The 18669-nt window shown below is 34.4% G+C and overlaps 6 protein-coding genes across 6 annotated transcripts; 4 read left to right on the top strand and 2 right to left on the bottom strand.

The window, feature by feature from the left end:
- Nucleotides 1-76: 76 nt before the first annotated feature.
- LOC105335599 (uncharacterized) lies at nucleotides 77-778 on the bottom strand. The gene is made up of 2 exons (XM_011439556.4): nucleotides 626-778; nucleotides 77-410 (listed from the first exon to the last, which is right to left on the bottom strand). Exons 1-2 carry the CDS (start codon nucleotides 776-778, stop codon nucleotides 180-182), a joined length of 384 nt encoding a protein of 127 aa, XP_011437858.3. The 3' UTR covers nucleotides 77-179.
- An 18-nt stretch (nucleotides 779-796) lies between these two features.
- On the top strand, nucleotides 797-2816 carry LOC105335598 (mitochondrial fission process protein 1). Its single transcript, XM_011439555.4, has 3 exons — nucleotides 797-935; nucleotides 1101-1228; nucleotides 2379-2816. Exons 1-3 carry the CDS (start codon nucleotides 872-874, stop codon nucleotides 2706-2708), a joined length of 522 nt encoding a protein of 173 aa, XP_011437857.3. The 5' UTR covers nucleotides 797-871; the 3' UTR covers nucleotides 2709-2816.
- A 2905-nt stretch (nucleotides 2817-5721) lies between these two features.
- Nucleotides 5722-6557, bottom strand: LOC105335597 (uncharacterized). Its single transcript, XM_011439554.4, has 3 exons — nucleotides 6454-6557; nucleotides 6073-6360; nucleotides 5722-5809 (listed from the first exon to the last, which is right to left on the bottom strand). The coding sequence occupies exons 1-3, from the start codon at nucleotides 6515-6517 to the stop codon at nucleotides 5799-5801; spliced, it is 363 nt and encodes a 120-aa protein (XP_011437856.3). The 5' UTR covers nucleotides 6518-6557; the 3' UTR covers nucleotides 5722-5798.
- On the top strand, nucleotides 6436-7966 carry LOC136273347 (uncharacterized). The gene is made up of 2 exons (XM_066077773.1): nucleotides 6436-7081; nucleotides 7203-7966. The coding sequence occupies exons 1-2, from the start codon at nucleotides 7015-7017 to the stop codon at nucleotides 7850-7852; spliced, it is 717 nt and encodes a 238-aa protein (XP_065933845.1). The 5' UTR covers nucleotides 6436-7014; the 3' UTR covers nucleotides 7853-7966.
- A 2536-nt stretch (nucleotides 7967-10502) lies between these two features.
- Nucleotides 10503-11725, top strand: LOC117692615 (uncharacterized). The gene is made up of 3 exons (XM_034481127.2): nucleotides 10503-10539; nucleotides 10680-10758; nucleotides 10879-11725. Exons 2-3 carry the CDS (start codon nucleotides 10680-10682, stop codon nucleotides 11610-11612), a joined length of 813 nt encoding a protein of 270 aa, XP_034337018.2. The 5' UTR covers nucleotides 10503-10539; the 3' UTR covers nucleotides 11613-11725.
- A 4169-nt stretch (nucleotides 11726-15894) lies between these two features.
- LOC105335595 (uncharacterized) lies at nucleotides 15895-17373 on the top strand. Its single transcript, XM_011439552.4, has 3 exons — nucleotides 15895-16164; nucleotides 16301-16379; nucleotides 16501-17373. The coding sequence occupies exons 2-3, from the start codon at nucleotides 16301-16303 to the stop codon at nucleotides 17259-17261; spliced, it is 840 nt and encodes a 279-aa protein (XP_011437854.3). The 5' UTR covers nucleotides 15895-16164; the 3' UTR covers nucleotides 17262-17373.
- Nucleotides 17374-18669: the final 1296 nt, after the last annotated feature.

Below are 18669 nucleotides of genomic sequence, written 5' to 3'. Positions count from 1 at the left end.
TACTATATTACAATATTATAAAAAGATGATTAATTGGATGAATGAAAACACCTTTTCTATGTACTCTATCCTTATAAATCTTCACCTAAGTGTTTAAATAATTTAGAAAGATAATTTTGATCACAATTGTTTCTCGGGGAGAAAAGGAATACAAATGTATGAACACAACTTGTGGTATGTTATGATTGCATATCGTCCACACTGAATCCCTTTGTTATCCTAGAAAAGTCTTTACTGAGTGATTTGATGGATTGCAAGGCTTCTCTTGTGGAGATTGGTTTCACTTGGCTTGTTCCCTCCAAACCTTGTCTCTTGGCGTCGAGTGCAAGAAGATGGCTAACTTTGGTGTTAATTCTTGAACACTCCTCGCTTCTTTCTTGTATTCTTCGAAGCCTTTCTGTTTCATAAACCTAAGAAAAGGTACAAAACATCTTAAACATAAAACAAAAAAGTAAATGACATGACAAAAAACTCGCGATAAATATCAGTTTAATCAAGTCAAAACGTTAATAATTTCATTATTTTCTGGGTTTTTTTTAATGCTACCATGGAAGAAAATGTATGGGTGTTTAGTAAACTGCAAAGTCTTTTGGACCAAAAAATGTGGCGATGACTTTTAACTCACCTTTCGCCTCTCTTCTGCATTTTTCTGTTTTGCCGCCATCTCTTCTTGTGTAGTTTCATGTCTTTCATAATTCAAAAGTCGTGTTGGAGGTTTGGAATTAACTGGGGAACTCATTTCTACTTCGAATGAGGCATATTTATCACTGGTCTCCATTCTTCAAAGCGTGGATGATTGGTTGTTTGGGACGCTATTTATAAAATGTCAACATCCGGTTAAAAAAACGGAATTTCCGGTCAGCATGCTAGAATGGAAAATGACATTGAAAAGGGAGATGTAGACATTTTTAGAGATACACCTGTACGATATTTAGGTATGTACTTAGTTTATATGCTCATCTTGTTACCGGTAGATGCAGCATGCATATTGTTACTTGCAGAGCTATTTTATGTTCATGATTCTCGACAAAGTGTGGAGGGGAGGGGGGGGGGGGGGTGAACATGCAATTATAAAACCATTTTGTCTCTTGTTCTCTCAGGCTACACAAATGAGGTTGGGGAGGCATTCAGAGCTCAGGTGCCCGTGAGATTGGTTCACCTGAGCTATGTGGTAGCCAGCGGATACGTGGTTGCTGACGCTGTTCACAAAGGATGGGAAGCTTCACAGGTGATGTGCTATAGAAAGAGACGGACAGACAGACAAATGGACATATAAACAGAGAGAGAGAGAGAGAGAAAGCTAGTTTTAAAAGTGTACATATATATAGTCTACACTCATGTACATGAAAATGTGTCAGTTTTTTTCTTTTTTATGTATGTCTATTTTATTGCCAACCAATTTATAAGGGCCCCACTCTGCGGGCACCCTATAGTAATCAGTCTGTCTGTCCATCTGAGATTGCATGTTTGGAGCCTATCTTCTCTCCCCTTGGTCTAATCTGGCTCATTCACCTTCACCTGCAGAGTGCCTTTAGGTATAGGATATGCAGTGCCAGGGAACCATTTTTCTAGGTGTATGTTAAGGTCATAGCAGAATTATATATAAAATCATTGTCTGGGACATCTCTTCTCTCCTCTGGTCCAATCTGGCTCATACTTCATTAACAGAGTGTTTATGGTCATAGGGTGTGCAGTGACCTTGAATAATGTTTGTAGGTCAATGTCATATCGGACAAGGTCAACATCAAAGCAAAATTCTCTGAAAGGCTTTTCATCCTATTGTCTATTATTTAAGCGGGGCCCTTTGAGATGGTCTCCATCTTAATGTTGTCTAGCTTTCCTATACCACTGATATTTGAAATATTAAACCTATTTGGAAGAAAAGGTCTTTGTTTACTTATAAGTACTACAGGGTTTGATAAGAGAAAAACAGTTTCCTGATGCAAAATTACAAAACTATTTAACTACAGAGCCAAAGACAACCTTCCATTTTGCAAACATTCATCTCCTGGCCAATATTCAAACACCAAGTATTTATTTACATATATTTACATTTTCCAGTGTCTTTGCCTGTGATAACACTACGTATCGATTTTGTATTATATAACCCATAATACAAATGAAGCCAAATTGAGGCGCCAGCGGGGTTTGCTTATTTATATTTAAATATTTAATCATACGATGGCTTAAAATTATATGAATATAAGTAATAAGGAATCATTCTTTGAATATTATGAGATGATAATTTCGGTTGGGGCGTGATCAAATCTATCATAAAGCCCTTCAGGCTTTATTGGATTTGATAACGCCCCGACCAAAATTATCACCTCATAATACTCAAAGAATGATTCCTTATTCCTTATATGTTTGCCTTGCAGAAACAATATGAAGACAGCAATCAGAAGAGGTCGCGGGTGGGATGGGCAGTAGCGGACACACTAATCTGGCAGGGACTGGCATCTGTGGCTATCCCAGGCTTCACCATCAACAGAATCTGTACCTTCACAGGGGTACTACTCAAGAGGGGCGTGTCATGGCCCGGGCCAGCCAGGAAGTGGGTCACGACGGCGGTGGGGCTTCTGTCCATCCCCATCATCATCAAGCCCATTGATAAGTCTGTGGACTATCTGATGGAGAACACGTTGAGAAGGTGGTACCATGTTGGACCTGTTTTAAAGGACCTGGTTCACCACAACAGAAATGATTGACCAGAGTTGGATTTAGAAATTTTAGATCGAGGTCCCTTTCTCCCTTCCTCATGCCCACAACATACACTGTTGAGGTACCAATGTACCAGTAAATAATTGATTTTTTTTTTTTAAAATAAGTAATTATTGTTGTGGTTAAGCTATAAGTAACCTTTCCTTGTTTATTCTTGAAAATACATTTGAGTACACCAAAAATGAGAAACCTAGATGTATCTTCAGTAATCTAGGTCATAGAGCTTCCTGTCAGAGTCACTGTTGTGTTTTTTGACATTCTTTGAAATTGCACCATTATGGTTTGTTTATAGAGGGTTGGTATAAGACATTGGTCTGAATATGCTGGACAAATATGAGTAAGTGTTCTTTCACGCATCACAGTATGATAGTATTATTGTACCTTTGTTATATATTTACATGTACTTATACTCATCTGTTGATATATCAAATTTTGATATTTCTACATTGTATGTAGAATTTTATTGCGTAAAACTCCATTTTTTTTGTAACAAATTGTTTCTCTTATACACTACGCTAGTCTCTGTATCTCAGGTTGTGTATTGTATAATTATATGTTTTGTATTTCCTGGGGAAAGTGGGTGTGCTCTGAAACTTTAATCATTTATAAGCCCAAAGGCTCACCAATAAGCTAAATGATCAAAGAATCCTGGAGATTTTTTTATAACTTTTTTACTATGATGGAAAAGCACACATAAACACAGGCAAGTGACCTAATTTGACCTTGGTCTGGACATATGGACTTGAATAAATTGTTCTTCTGAGTAATGACATTAAAAGGATTGAATAAATAAGTGATGTGTTCATGCTATCAAGTAAAACAGGTAAAGCTTATAGGGTTTGTTCCCGTTTTGCACACATTTGAAAATTAGGTATCGAAAAAATGTGTGCGAAACGGGAATTTGACCAGGTGAGATAATTGCTTAATTGCTATAGTCTATATCACAGTTCCTGTAAGGGCAATTGACAATGAAATAAATAAAACATATCTACTCGCAATTGATATTTACATGTATTTTATGTTACAATATAACTTGCATAGAAGCACATTTACATAATAATTGACATCCATGTTCCGGAATTTAATTTTAAGCATCGATTTGGTCATCAACAATTTCATTAATTTCTTTAAACAAAAAAGATTATTGCAAAAATGTTGTGTATGTAGTGCTTTTGTTTATCTTCCTGCCTTTAGGAAGTACATTTACACGCTACAAGTTTGAAGAGAAAATATCATATATTAGTATTTATTTATTGCTTTTGCTCACATAAATGGAGGAAATGTGTCTAGTGAAAACGCTGCTAATTATTTTTCATTTATGCTGTGGCTTGAATAATCGAAGAGAATATTATTAGACAAATTAATATATGATGATAAATAGGCAATTTTATATGCTTCAAAAACTGAAAATATTTTTTCACAAAACCTATCAAATGTAGACCTAATTCATACATTTTCAACCTTCTTCAGTTTGAGGTATATCAAATCAATATTTAAATTATTATTTTTGTCGGAATTTATTGAGCTGCTGATTTGAAAATCCAGAAAAGTGACCCGCAATATACTAAAGCGGTGATGTCGATCATAAGATCTACTGTCAAGGCTGCTACTTCGAAGATTGAAATATTTTGTGATAAAGGTCTGTTTCTTTTCATAATAATCTTTCTGTTGATACCAAACAACCAATTATAAACATGCGATTTACATATTTTGCAGCTACAATGTAAGTTGTAAAAAGAGACACAGAGTACCCCATATGACTGTCCGTGTAGTTTCCCCTTTATCATATAATTTTCCACTGAATCAGCTTCCAATTGGCCCGGGACCAGCAATTTTTCCTCAGTTCATCGAGTTTTATATTTAAAGTAAATGGGCAAAAATGTAAAAGTCAATGCAAATCATCTAATCCTTATTTTTCTTATCAGTGAGCGGAAATTTAAGACTAAAAATATTAATTTGATCTTTATTTTATCAAATGAAAAAAATGGTGATAGTTATAAGTCTAAAACACAAAAAAATATCTATATTCTTCTTGTTTCATGGCGCTGATAAATGAATGATAAAACACAAGTAAAAATCCAGGTAAAATCTTTGACTGAAAGCAGACTATAATTGCTATCACAACACAATTCACACCTATTGTTCTATACCCAATTATCAAATGTGTGCAAAACGGGAACACACCGCTTATAGTATTGTCATTGCTTACTAAATACCTGTATTGCTTTTATGGAGTTTACAAATGATATGCTTGTCATACAAATAAAAAACTTACTTCTTCAAAATATTTGGGGTTTTGAAATTTTTTTTTGCCATGTTTGTTAGAAATTTTAAACATTTATCAATAAAAACTTTTCATAATATCTTTACAGTCTTTTTTATGTTATTATAAACGTTTTAAAAATTCGAACTTTAACACCAGTTGATATATATTCGTTAGAATTGCTACTTTCGGTTTTCTGCAGATACGAAATCTGTATTTAGATTAGATTATGTAACTTGTTTAGAGTAACTTTTAAAAATTCTTAATGAATTTCAAACTAAGCGTTATTTTAATTATGAACTATAACAGTTCTTTTGGCCTGTCTTACTGTAAACATGAAAAATTTTCTGAATTTTACGAATACTTTATTTTCTGCCAACTATTTACCTTGCGGTTTGCTTAGATAAGAAGTTTTGCACTGCACAATGGTTGACATACTTTAATATAAAAGAAATACCCCCCCCCCCCCCCGAACCATCCCCGCATATACTTTGTGGCATAAAACCCTGAAAAAGTTTGCAATCTTATGGAGATGTGTGTGTTTTTTTCAGAAAACGCATTTTCCCTAATTTCTTCAATTCACTTATTCAATCATGTGAAATCATTTAAGCGCCTTTTTTGAAAAATACAGATATATTTTTTATTTTAAATTTGTAGCTGATTTACGCCAGAATCTTTGTCCTAGTATGTAAAATTTAGAAATATATTCAAATTAAAAACACAACAACAAACAAGTATTGAAAGGAGTGCTTACTTCTTTAATATCACAGATAATAAAATAAATAGAATGTCTTCTCATCATACGTCTTTCAGGTCACTGGTCATCTACATTATAAAGAAAATAATTTTTTTTAAATGATAAAATAAAACGGGTGCAACACAATAAAAACGTGTATCTGTTTATTCAGTTTTTTGCAAAAAATACAATAGTTAATTCGCAGATATTATGTCAGATATTATTTACTATATTTAAAGTCGCTTATAACATGCGAAAAAACAAACCCAGGGCATAAGGTGTATATATGATGTTGAACTTATTCAATAACTGCAGCGATATATCGATTTGATGTACAATTAGGAACACGTACCTCCTAAAGCGAACTGTTTAGCTCCTGGGACAGCAAGCTTTTTCGGGAAGAGCTTGGGGATGGACTGACGATGGTCGATGATAATGGTGGTGAGGGAGGTCATCGTGAAGTCCTTGGGGTAGAAAAGATCCGCCATCAGAGACAACGCCTCGTCAGAGTTGATGTTGGCTTGGAAGATTTGAGTTTTGGCGGGAAGAATGGCCGCCTTCTGCAACAGGTCTGCTGGCATCAGTAGGTTGCCAATGCTTGATTCAGGCATGCTCAGTGTGTTCTCTGCATTGCCGTCGTCTGCAAATAAGATACAAACAACAGTCACAATACTTAAATGATTTATATCCATTCATTTGCTTAGTAACAGAAGACGATATCCCAGCGACTTACTGTAACTGTAGCACCATGATAAAGAACCAATTTGTAACACGAGAAGAACCCACAGGACAGCCATTAGACGAAATGAAATGGCATCGTCGTGATTAGCAGAAATGTCACCGATCAAATCAGTAATTTGAAATTTAATCTTATTATATACCGTACAACTGTAATTGATTACCCCCTTTTTTTTACACAATGATAAACCATAAAATTTACAAATGACCATATACTTTTCATTGATTTATAACATTCCTGACATGAAAACAATAAACAACTAATAAATGTCGGAATGGGTCCCATTCGAACATTGAATAGACTATGATGTATGTAGATAAAGTATACGGCAAATAAACAGTTAAGGACAGGACAAAGAGTTTGAGAGGTCCGAAACAGGGACACACAAGTACAGTTGACCACTTGTCAATTCATCTTGGTTTTGGGATCAATGATGCATAGTTTTCAGGAAATATATAAGAATCTAGATGATGATTTTGAAAACAAAAGATATCAGAGAACAGAGAGAACTTGATTTAGTGGTTTTTAGCAAAGACCAATTATTCTTAAGTCAAAATGAAATCCAAAATGTGTTTACTCTTTATGCTTTTGGGCATCAATTGTATTGATGCAACTTACAAAGGTAATGTTATATTCATTTTGATACTTAGTGAAAATGATCTTCATATCAGTACATCGATTTTATTTTACGAAAAAAAGAATGTATCAAGTTTGCTGATCATTTTATACTTTTCTTTTTTCAGTTTATTATTTTCCTCCATCAAAAGTCTACAAGAAGAAATGGATGACAGGCAATTCATTGCCTCGCATGCGTATGGATTCTGCATTATTCCCATCATCCGCCATCACTGACGCTGGAACCGTTGCCATGGCAACAGGAATGCCCGTAGCTAGCGTCATGTCAATGGCAAACAGCCCAGTGCAGCGCAGCATCCTTTCAACCATGGCTAACTCAGTCCGAAATGATATGTCACCGTTACGGAACAACATTGCCAATCCTAGACAATCCACTGCATCTCTGATGCCCAATAACCTATCAGTGAATCCAATGATGTCTTCTTCAACAGCCTCAACAGATCCTTTCATATCTACAATGAGCAGTATAATGTCTATGTTGACAAATTCAGTGATGGCTCAGAGTAATAATCCAATGATTTCATCCACGTCCAGAAGATTGATGACTTCTATGACGCAACCAATTGCAACAAAGACGGGTAACAACAACGCCATGATGGGTGGTGCAATGACGCCAGCAGCTAATTCTGAAACCACCGCCGCTTTACGATTTCCCAGTGCGGACGAAGTACTCAGTTCCGCGATGATGGAAGCGGTTGGTCAAACCAGACTCGCCTCGTACCCAATGAGCAGATTCTTCGGATCGAGCTATTTTTGAACATTCTGGTGATGTTTCTTCGAAAAAGACAAGAATCATTCCATTTCGTTTTGAATCATAATTTCATTTATCTATTTTTGCATTATTTATTTTGTGCATTTATATGCTAATAAATGTGACAAATTTAAATAAAACTCTTGTATATTAATGAATAGCACTTTCTTGCATTGGGTAATTTACACAAAAATATACATGTGAAGGTTTTTACATACTTTTTTACTCACATAATTCTTATTTCTATGATCTGACAACCTACAAATACTATACATTGAATCATTTTCCGGAAAAATTAAATACAGTTGGGCTAGAATAACGTACAGTATTAAAGAAACGGAGATATCTGATAAATTGAACATTCGGGGGTGAGCAGTTACAATATGTTTATGTCATCTGTTAGCGACATATAGCCAAATGCTATATGCTATTTATAAAAGGTATACCTTTATATAGCCCTGTTTACAACATAGCACAGATGATACCAAATCTGCCTAATTAATCATGTAACCCGGGTGTCTCTGCCTCATAATATTTCAAAAGGATTTTGCGATTAATATGTACATATACATACACGATAATCACTGTAAAGCATTTATTAAGAGATCAAATTTATAATGTAGAATACTAGTAATATGTACGTGCTTGTTTTTCTTTTTCAATTATATACTTGAAATTCATTAAATGTTCTAGATAGTTAAATATTTTTTAAATGACACAAAAAATACAGTAACTGTCAAACACTACAGTCTTCAACATTCGATTTAATTTGTAAATTGAGTAGCTCAAGTTCAAAAATATATTGTAGAAGAGGTTACAATGAAAGATTGGATTATGTGTAGGAAATTTGAGGTTTTAAACAGAAAAAAAACTTTTATAGTGAAATAGCAGTTTTATCATTGAAATGTATACTGATATACATACAGTCTTAATCTAGTTTGCGATAAATTCTTTTTTAACTTGAAAATTTTACTGTACTTTATCCAGTAAGAGTTAGTTCTCGTAACAGATGGTCAATGTAGCTTAATGTCTAGAATATGGATCCAAACACATGAACAACTCTAAAGTGAAGGCTTACATGTAAGGAATAAAATAAATAATCGACCGCGGTAAATCAAACGTGATTTTATCATAATGGCATTATATAGATAATTTAGAGCAACGTACACGAGCTGTATTTGTAGAATTTTATCTTGGTACAAAAACCTACTATAATTCTGCATGTAACTGAAACATCAACGGCAATAAGTTAATTAAAATGATAATCATTACAGAGAACTATCCATTAATAAAAACTTTTTACAGGACAAATGTATAACTTTGCTTCAATCAGGACCTCTTACGAGCTTTTCCAACAAAAATACGAATAACGGAAGTTTATAAGAATGATCTTTTTTTTCATTATTATAGTTGTTTTAAAATTACTACATTTCACATTAAGAAATTTAGATATGAAAATTGAAGGTCATATTGATTTAAATATAGAAATGTAGATACGTTTTCTCTAACGTTATACCTAACACTTACATATATATGTTAACGCTTGCCTTATTAACGATGTGTATCCCACAACAATTTTTAGAACCGATCTTATACACCCGATATATGAGAACTATTTCCACATTAAGATTTAAACATTGTATTGGAAAATATGCATAAATATTTTATTAATTTGTTTATATTTACTTATTGATAATTCAAAATTACATTGGTTTCGATGTATCATAGCGAACAATATTCCATGTCCCAAGGGTTAAGTCCTTCAATTAGCTGTCAAAAGTTTTACACAAATTTTCACTTTTCAAATGTTATATCTATCTTTGACAAGTAAACTAAACAAACGTATGTTAAATCTTTGTAATAAGACGAGAGAGCTAGAGAGAGAGAGAGAGAGAGAGAGAGAGAGAGAGAGAGAGAGAGAGAGAGATCATTATACAGGAACTATATTATATTTGAATGTTTACTTAAATTACGTTCAAGTTAATTCAAAATCAATGGAACATTTAGCTTGAGAATGAAAATAAGGCCCAAAATGATCAAACACAGTTTGAAGTAAACACTGTTTGCATAGCAGAGTTAATCTTACATAATAGTACTAATAATATCAATGAAAGAAATTTACATATATACATGTATATTCTAATCCAAAGCGCAACATTTTTTTTTACAGCTTATACAATCTTCCGTACATATTTCTTACAAGTACTTCCCATATACTACATGCACCTTGGTCGAAAGATAAAAATGAGGTCAAATTAGTAATAAAAATCAAATAATTTATTTTTTCTTCTACGTAAAACATTTGTCTAACGTAGTTTTTTTATTACCGAAAAACCAACAAAAACAAAAGCTATTCATAACGAAAGATTCATAACACTAATAAAAAATCGACTGGTAATATACCTAATTGAACATAGAATTCAAATCTTCTGATCATCAGATTAAAAACCGTGTGAAGATTCCAGAATTATTGCTATAATTTATGAGAATAACGAACGATCTGACAGTCCATGTAACAGTCCATCACACATCAATAAGCGATCAAAGTTTATCCATCTCCAGTGTCGCCCAGCCGTTTTGCTCTGTCCACTGTGACATAATTTGTAAAAAAGTATATAAAGCAGGCCACTTCAGGACAAAATCATAAACCTCCTATTCCAGTCTCTTTTACAGATCTAGAATAGCCATTCAAGGTAAGAGATACATGTGCAATAAGTTTTGGTATTGTTCTGTTCCTTTTTTTCGGTTCATTTTACTATTTTGCCACTAAAAATAATAATTCATTATTTAATGGTATTTTAAAGGAATATTAGCGTTGATTTTTCTTTTGCAGATGAGATCCCAAACACTGGCTCTGCTTTTTGCACTAGTATGCTGTGGTGAAGCCATTCCAAAATCCATGAAATATTACAGTACGTTTACCACTTTTGTTCAATTATTTTGGTTGGAAAGAATTTTATGCTTGCGATTTACCTGACAGTTGACTTGGGAATTTTTTTTTACAAAAAAGTTCTTGTTTCTTACTTATTTAGAAAAACACTCTCGTATGTCATCACCAATGGGAGGCTCGATGATGGCGTCAGAACCCACCATGGCTATGCAGGACTCTATTATTCCGGCATCCTCTATGGGTAACAATATGGCTACCAATGCAATGGCAAACGCAATGGCCAATGCTATGACGTCACCTTCCGCCGAGATGACGGGAACAATGAATCCGGCCAGTGCCATGATGAGTGGCTCCACAACACCCCTCCTTAGAGACGCCACTCAGCTAGCTATGATGACAGGTACATCTATGCCCATGATCACACAAATGATGACAACATCACCCATGATGCGCACCGTACTGTCCATGATGTCAAAACTAGCAGAAAATGTGATGAATTCCAGACGCATGATGTCAATGATGTCCCCAATGATGTCCACAAACCCTATGATGTCTTCAAGTCCTCTGATGTCTATGGCATCCACTAATCCCATGATGTCTGCTATGTCATCCACTAATCCCATGATGTCTGCTATGTCATCCACCAACCCCATGATGTCTGCAATGTCATCAACTAACCCCATGATGTCTACTAGTCCATTGATGTCAATGATGAGCCCCATGTCAGAAACCATGTCTCCTTCCATGATGTCCATGACATCTAGTCCCATGTCTCCTTCCATGATGATGCCGTCCAGTTCAATGATGCAGGGCAATTTCTTCACACCAAGCGCAAGACGAGCCATGAACAAATTCGGCTACAGTAAATATTACTAAGATTCTGCTGACATTGTAGAAATGATAATGTTTTGATGTATGATTGTGAATGAGAGAGTTAAATTATATTGATGAATTTGTTATTCGACAGTATTTTAATAAAAATCGTGTTTGAATGTAAAGTATGATTTTTTGTTTTTCCCTCAACTATACTAAATATGACTAAAATCACAAAAAATTATATACACAAATATTCATAAAACCACAGTATTCTGAGTATTACACTCTAAGAATTTTCTAAAAAACTACAGCATTCTGAAACCCTCTTTGTTAGGATAAATTATGTTAAAGTATGTTAAGAGGATGATTTAATGAATGAATTACTTGTTTTGAGTATGCACAGATAAAAGGTGATAAAAAAGTAGGATGGCGTTTGAGTGCTGAAATTCATGATTTAAAAACAACCAGCATCCGTGACTTAACGTTAACACACTTTGGATCTAATGTTAACATTCTGATTGCATTGAATATTCTGGCATAACAACACATTCTGACATATGCTACACTCTAATATTATTAAGAAACTCCATGAGATGTACTTTGACACATTGACCACTATGAGACAGTATGGCACACCTTGACCATAAAGATAAGGGATGAAACTATTAATCAAACTGCACTAAATGATAATTGCACTATGAAAAAATGACAATAACAAACCGTGAACCATCTGAAAATCCATAAAACGAAATACAAATTCAAAGCAGAGCAACACGGACCGCCAAATAGATAGAGGTAGGATTAGGTGCCTTGGAGGAGTAAGCATCCTCTGTTGACCGGTCAAACCCGATGTCATATCGGTAAAAATGTAATTATCCAGAAAAATATCGTGATTTGGGGAAAATATCATGATTGGGAAAAAATAACCGGAGAGAAATCCGTGGACAATTCGGTATTCAATCAAACTATATATATATATATATATATATATATATATATATATATATATATATATATATATATATATATATATATATATATATATATATATGTATATATATATTCACACACACTATAGTACACACTATGACACCATGATACATTCTAACGCTCAAGGATGAAACTATTTATTAGCATACGATTGCACTACATGATAAACTATGATGCTCTGGTACAACTGCACGTTTTGATCTAAAATGAAAGTTATGTACATTTAATTACACACATGAAAAACTAAGGCACTCTTTTGATACATTTTGACGAACCATAAAATTTTTATCCAGGGCAATGCACTTTACGATCAGTAAAGCAGACATTTTAATGTCGACTTTAACCATTATTTGATCGAAAAATATAAAAAAGGAATACCTAAATTAAAAACCGATTCTTTTTGGAAAACCATTTATTTCTCATTTACCTCGTATCACACCGCCGAAACACTAAATTAGCGAATAGGCAAGTGAAGGGAGGTGCGTGGCTGATGGGAGCCACCTTTTAGATAAACAAGAGGCCCATGGGCCGCATCGCTCACCTGAGGAGCAATAGGTATGATAAAATATATAAAATCCATTTTTCCCCTGGATATTCTTATGTTTATAATCATTCGTCCTTTTTCTTTTTCTTTTCATTTTTCCTCATTCTTTTTCTAACAGGAAAAGTTTATAGTCATATCACATGTTGAGTATTGCAGTTCTCAAAAAGATCCTTAACAATTGTTTATATATGGGATATACTAGTAAACCTACATCAAACTCTGAACCTTCTTGTGAGGCCGAAGAATTGTCCTGGGGCCAACGTCTTAACAATTATAAAGAATCATCTGGCTGATCTAGTTTCTGAGAAGAAGATTTTTAAAGATTTACTCTACATATTCCTATGAAAAAACTTTGACCCCCCCATCCATTGTGGCCCCACCCTACTCCCGGGGGTGTCATTATTTTTACATCTTTGAATCTACACTACCTGAGGATGCTTCCACACAAGTTTCAGCTTTCCTGGCTGAATAGTTTTTGAGAAGAAGATTTTTAAAGATTTACTCTATTTGTTCCTATTTGTACCTACCTGAGGATGCTTCCACACAAGTTTAAACTTTCCTGGCTGATTAGTTTCTGAGAAGATTTTTAAAGATTTACTCTATATATTCCTATGTTAAACTTCGACTCCCCATTGTGGCCCCACCTTACCCCCGGGGATCATGATTTTCACAACTTTGAATCTGCACTACCTGAGGATGCTTCCACACAAGTTTCAGCTTTCCTGGCTGATTAGTTTCAGAGAAAAGTTTTAGAGATTTACTCTATATATTCCTATGTTAAACTTCGACCCCCCATTGTGGCCCCACCTTACCCCCGGGGATCATGATTTTCACAACTTTGAATCAGCTTTCCTGGCTGATTAGTTTCTGAGAAGATTTTTTAAGATTAACTCTATATATTCCTATGTTAAACTTCGACCCCCCATTGTGGCCCCACCCTACCCCAGGGGATCACTGTTTTCACAACTTTGAATCTACACTACCTGAGGATGCTTCCACACAAGTTTCAGCTTTCCTGGCTGATTAGTTTCTGAGAAAATTTTTAAAGATTTACTCTATATATTCCTATGTTAAACTTTAACCCCCCACTGTGGCCCCACCCTACCCCGAGGGTCATGATTTTGAATCTACACTACCTGAGAATGCTTCCACACAAATTTCAGCTTTCCTGGTCTTAAGATTCGTGAGAAGAAGATTTTTGAAAATTTCTCGAAAATTTTCATAAATTCCTAATTATCTCCCTTTGCAAAAAGGCGTGATCCTTAATTTTCACAACTTTAAATCCCCTTAGGCTAAGGATGCTTTGTGCCAAGTTTGGTTGAAATTGGCCCAGTGGTTCTTGAGAAGATGTTAAAAATTTGAAAAGTTTACAGACAGACAGACGGACAGACAAACACGACAGACAAAATGTGATCAGAATAGCTCACTTGAGCTCAGGTGAGCAAAAAAATCATGATTGTAGTTGTTTAAAAATGACTACATTTCGCATTAAAAATTTAGAAATGAAAATTGCGGGCCATATTGTTTTGATTATAGACATGTATAGATAACGTTATACCTAACACGTACATATGTGTATGATTGCTTTATCAACGATGTCTATCCCACATCAATTTTTTGAACCACTCTTATATATCCGAGATTTAAATATTGTATTGGAAAATGTGTAGAAATATTATATGATTTTGTTTATATTACTAATTGATAATTCAAAATTACATTGGCTTAATTAGATGTTTCATAGCGAACAGTATTACATGCCTCAAGGGTTAAGTCTTTCAATTAGCTGTCAAAAGTTTTACACAAATTTTCACTTTTCAAATGTTATATCTTTCTTTGACAAGTAAACTAATAAAAAAAAAACCCAAAAAAAAACGTAAGTTATATCTTTGTAAAACGACACGATACTGTGGTTTCATTAATATTCAAGGGTATAAAATTTCGTGGATAAAGTGAACATCACAGTTTCAAGGATACGTAAATTCGTGGCCAATGTCCCTATCAATAAAACATGTTAATAGAAATTGCACTTCAATGAACATTAAATTTCGTGGATCAACTTAACAACGAAATCCACGAAAATTGGTATTCAACGAATATTTATGAAACCACAGTACCATAGTTTAATTCTGTTTTAAGTATATTAGTACTAGTATTCTATGATATTCCATATAACTATATATATTAAGAATTAACAAACAACAAACATATTTCGAATCATTGAATTATTTTATTTTCACAGAGAGAGAGAGAGAGAGAGAGAGAGAGAGAGAGAGAGAGAGAGAGAGAGAAAGAGCAAAGATAGAGAGAGCATTGTGCTGGAACTGTATCAGATTTGAATGTTTTAAATTCATGTTTCAGTTAGTTCAAAATCAATGGAACATTTAATCTGAGAATGAAAAAAAAAGGCCAGAAAAAACAATTTGAAATACACACTGTTTGCATAACAGAGTTAATGCTACACATTTGTAATAATAATACACTTATCAAATAATGAAATTTATGTACACATGTATATTTTTTTCTCATCCAAGGCGCACCACTCTTTCTTACTTACTGCATTTATACAATCTTGCGTATATATTTCTTACAAGTACTTCTCATAGACTACATGCACCTTGGTTGCAAGATAAAAAGGTCAAATTAGTAATAAAAATCAAATAGTTCATTTTTTCTTCTACGTAAAATATTTGTCTAACGTAATTTTATTACCGAAAAACCAACAAAAACAAAAGCTATTCATAACGAAAGATTCATAGCACCAATAAAAATCGACTAGTAATATACCTAATTGAACATCGAATTCAAATCCTCTGATCATCCGATTAAAAACCGTGTGAAGATTCCGGAATTATTGCTATAATTTATGAGAATAACGAGCGACCTGACAGTCCATGTAACAGTCCATCACACATCAATAAGCGATCAAAGTTTATCCATCTCCAGTGTCGCCCGGCCGTTTTGCTCTGTCCACAGTGACATAATTTGTAAAAAAAGTATATAAAGCAGGCCACTTCAGGACATAAGCATAAACCTCTTATTCCAGTCTTTTCTACAGATCTAGAATAACCATTCAGGGTAAGATATATATGTCTATTAAGTGTTTAAATTGTTCTGTTTCTTTGCGGTTCTTTTTACTATTTTGCCACTAAATATCATAATTCATTATTTTATGGTATTTTAAAAAAAATAACATTGATTTATTTTTTTGCAGATGAGATCTCAAACTCTGGCTCTGCTTTTTGCACTTGTATGCTGTGGTGAAGCCATTCCAAAATCCATAAAATATTACAGTACGTTTACCACTTTTGTACCATTATTTTGGTTGGAAAGAATTTTATGCTTGAGATTTTCCTGACAGTTGACTTGGGAATTTTTATTTTCAAAAAAAGATCTTGTTTCTTACTTATTTAGAAAAACACTCTCGTATGTCATCACCAATGGGAGGCTCGATGATGGCGTCAGAACCCACCATGGCTATGCAGGACTCTATTATTCCGGCTTCCTCTATGGGTAACACTATGGCTACCAATGCAATGGCAAACGCAATGGCCAATGCTATGACGTCACCTTCCGCCGAGATGACGGGAACAATGAATCCGGCCAGCACCATGATGAGTGGCTCATCAACACCCCTCCTTAGAGACGCCGCTCAGCTAGCCATGATGACAGGTACATCCATGCCAGTAATCACGCAAATGATGACGACATCACCCATGATGCGCACTGTACTGTCCATGATGTCAAAACTAGCAGAAAATGTGATGAATTCCAGACGCATGATGTCAATGATGTCCCCAATGATGTTCACAAACCCCATGATGTCCTCAAGTCCTCTGATGTCCATGGCATCCACTAATCCTATGATGTCCATGGCATCCACTAATCCTATGATGTCCGCTATGTCATCCACTAATCCCATGATGTCTGCTTTGTCATCCACCAACCCCATGATGTCTGCCATGTCATCTACTAACCCCATGATGTCTTCCAGTCCTTTGATGTCAATGACGAGCCCAATGTCAGAAACCATGTCTCCCTCCATGATGTCCATGACATCTAGTCCCATGATGGAAGCCATGATGATGCCGTCCAGTTCAATGACGCAGGGCAATTTCTTCACACCAAGTGCAAGACGAGCCATGAACAAATTCGGCTACAGTAAATATTACTAAGATTCTGCATAGTGTGGAAATTATGATGTTTTGATGCATGATTGTGAACGAGAGAGTTAAATTATATTGATGAAATTGTTATATCTTAATAAAAGACGTGTTTGAATGTAAATCATGAGTTTTTGTTTTTCCCTCAAATATACTGAATTTTACTTAATTTACGAAAATTGATATTCACGAACATTGATAAAATACAATACTCTGATAATTAAGCTCAGAAGATTTTCTAAAAACTATGACATTCTGAAACCCCCTGACTCTATGTTAAGATAACGTATGTTACAATATGTTAAGGGAATGATTCATAAATGAAATACTTATATGTTTTAGCATGCGCAGATAGTATGTGATATAAAGTATGATGGCGTTTGAATACTGACATTCATGAGTTAAAATAAACGTTCATCCGTGACTTTACCTTAACAAACTTTGGTTCTGATGTTTACATTCTGATTGTATGGAATGCTCTGGCATAACAACACACTCTGATATATGTTACTCTCTAATACTATGGAACTCCATGACGTGCATTGACATATACAAGATGCAATGGTGCAGTCTGACACCATGATATACATCTATGATACATTCTTACATCATTTGTATTTGTATTTAACCTATATATACTCTGACTTGATATCACATTTTGACACATTACTTGACTATAAAATTCAGACACTTTGCTACACGTTGACACAATATCACATTTCAACACGACAATTAACATTTCTGTGACTTATTTTAGCAAATAATTATGACTATGATACACTTTAATACACCTAGTACTATGATACTCTCTAAAAGTGCAATGCACTATCGCGCACTTTAAAAGGATAGACCCCTGTAATCATACGGCGCACTCTCGCAATACGAACCACTTTGGTAAATTTTGACGTTAGAATATGAAATGAACCACTATGATACTATTCCACACCTTGGAATGAAACTATTTATTAAACTGCAGTAAATGATAATTGCACAATAGTATCAACTATGACACCATGATACACTCTAACGCTTAAGGATGAAACTATTTACTAGTATATGATTGCATTACATGATACACTACGATGCTCTGGTACAACCAAACACTTTGATCTAAAATGAAAGTTATATACATGTAATTACACTCATGAAACACTTTGGCACTCTTTGACGAACCATGACAATTTTATCCACTGCAATGCAATTCAGTAAAGCAGACATTTTAATGTCGACTTTAACCATTATTTGACCGATTTGTTAGTAGATAATCTGAACTGATTTTACCAGGGTTCCGTCTTGTCTGATTTAGAAGTAATATAGGTTATAGGTACACATCTAGATAAATCTGGATAAGCAAGTCCTATATTAACATTTTGTATTTCATAAGTCTGTGGGCTATTTCGCCAATTTCTGAAATGTAGCC

Source organism: Magallana gigas, chromosome 3 (genome assembly GCF_963853765.1).
Source record: "Magallana gigas chromosome 3, xbMagGiga1.1, whole genome shotgun sequence".
NCBI lineage: Eukaryota > Metazoa > Mollusca > Bivalvia > Ostreida > Ostreidae > Magallana > Magallana gigas.
The sequence above is the reverse complement of the archived record's forward strand: the minus strand, read 5'-3'. Positions and strand labels throughout refer to the sequence as shown.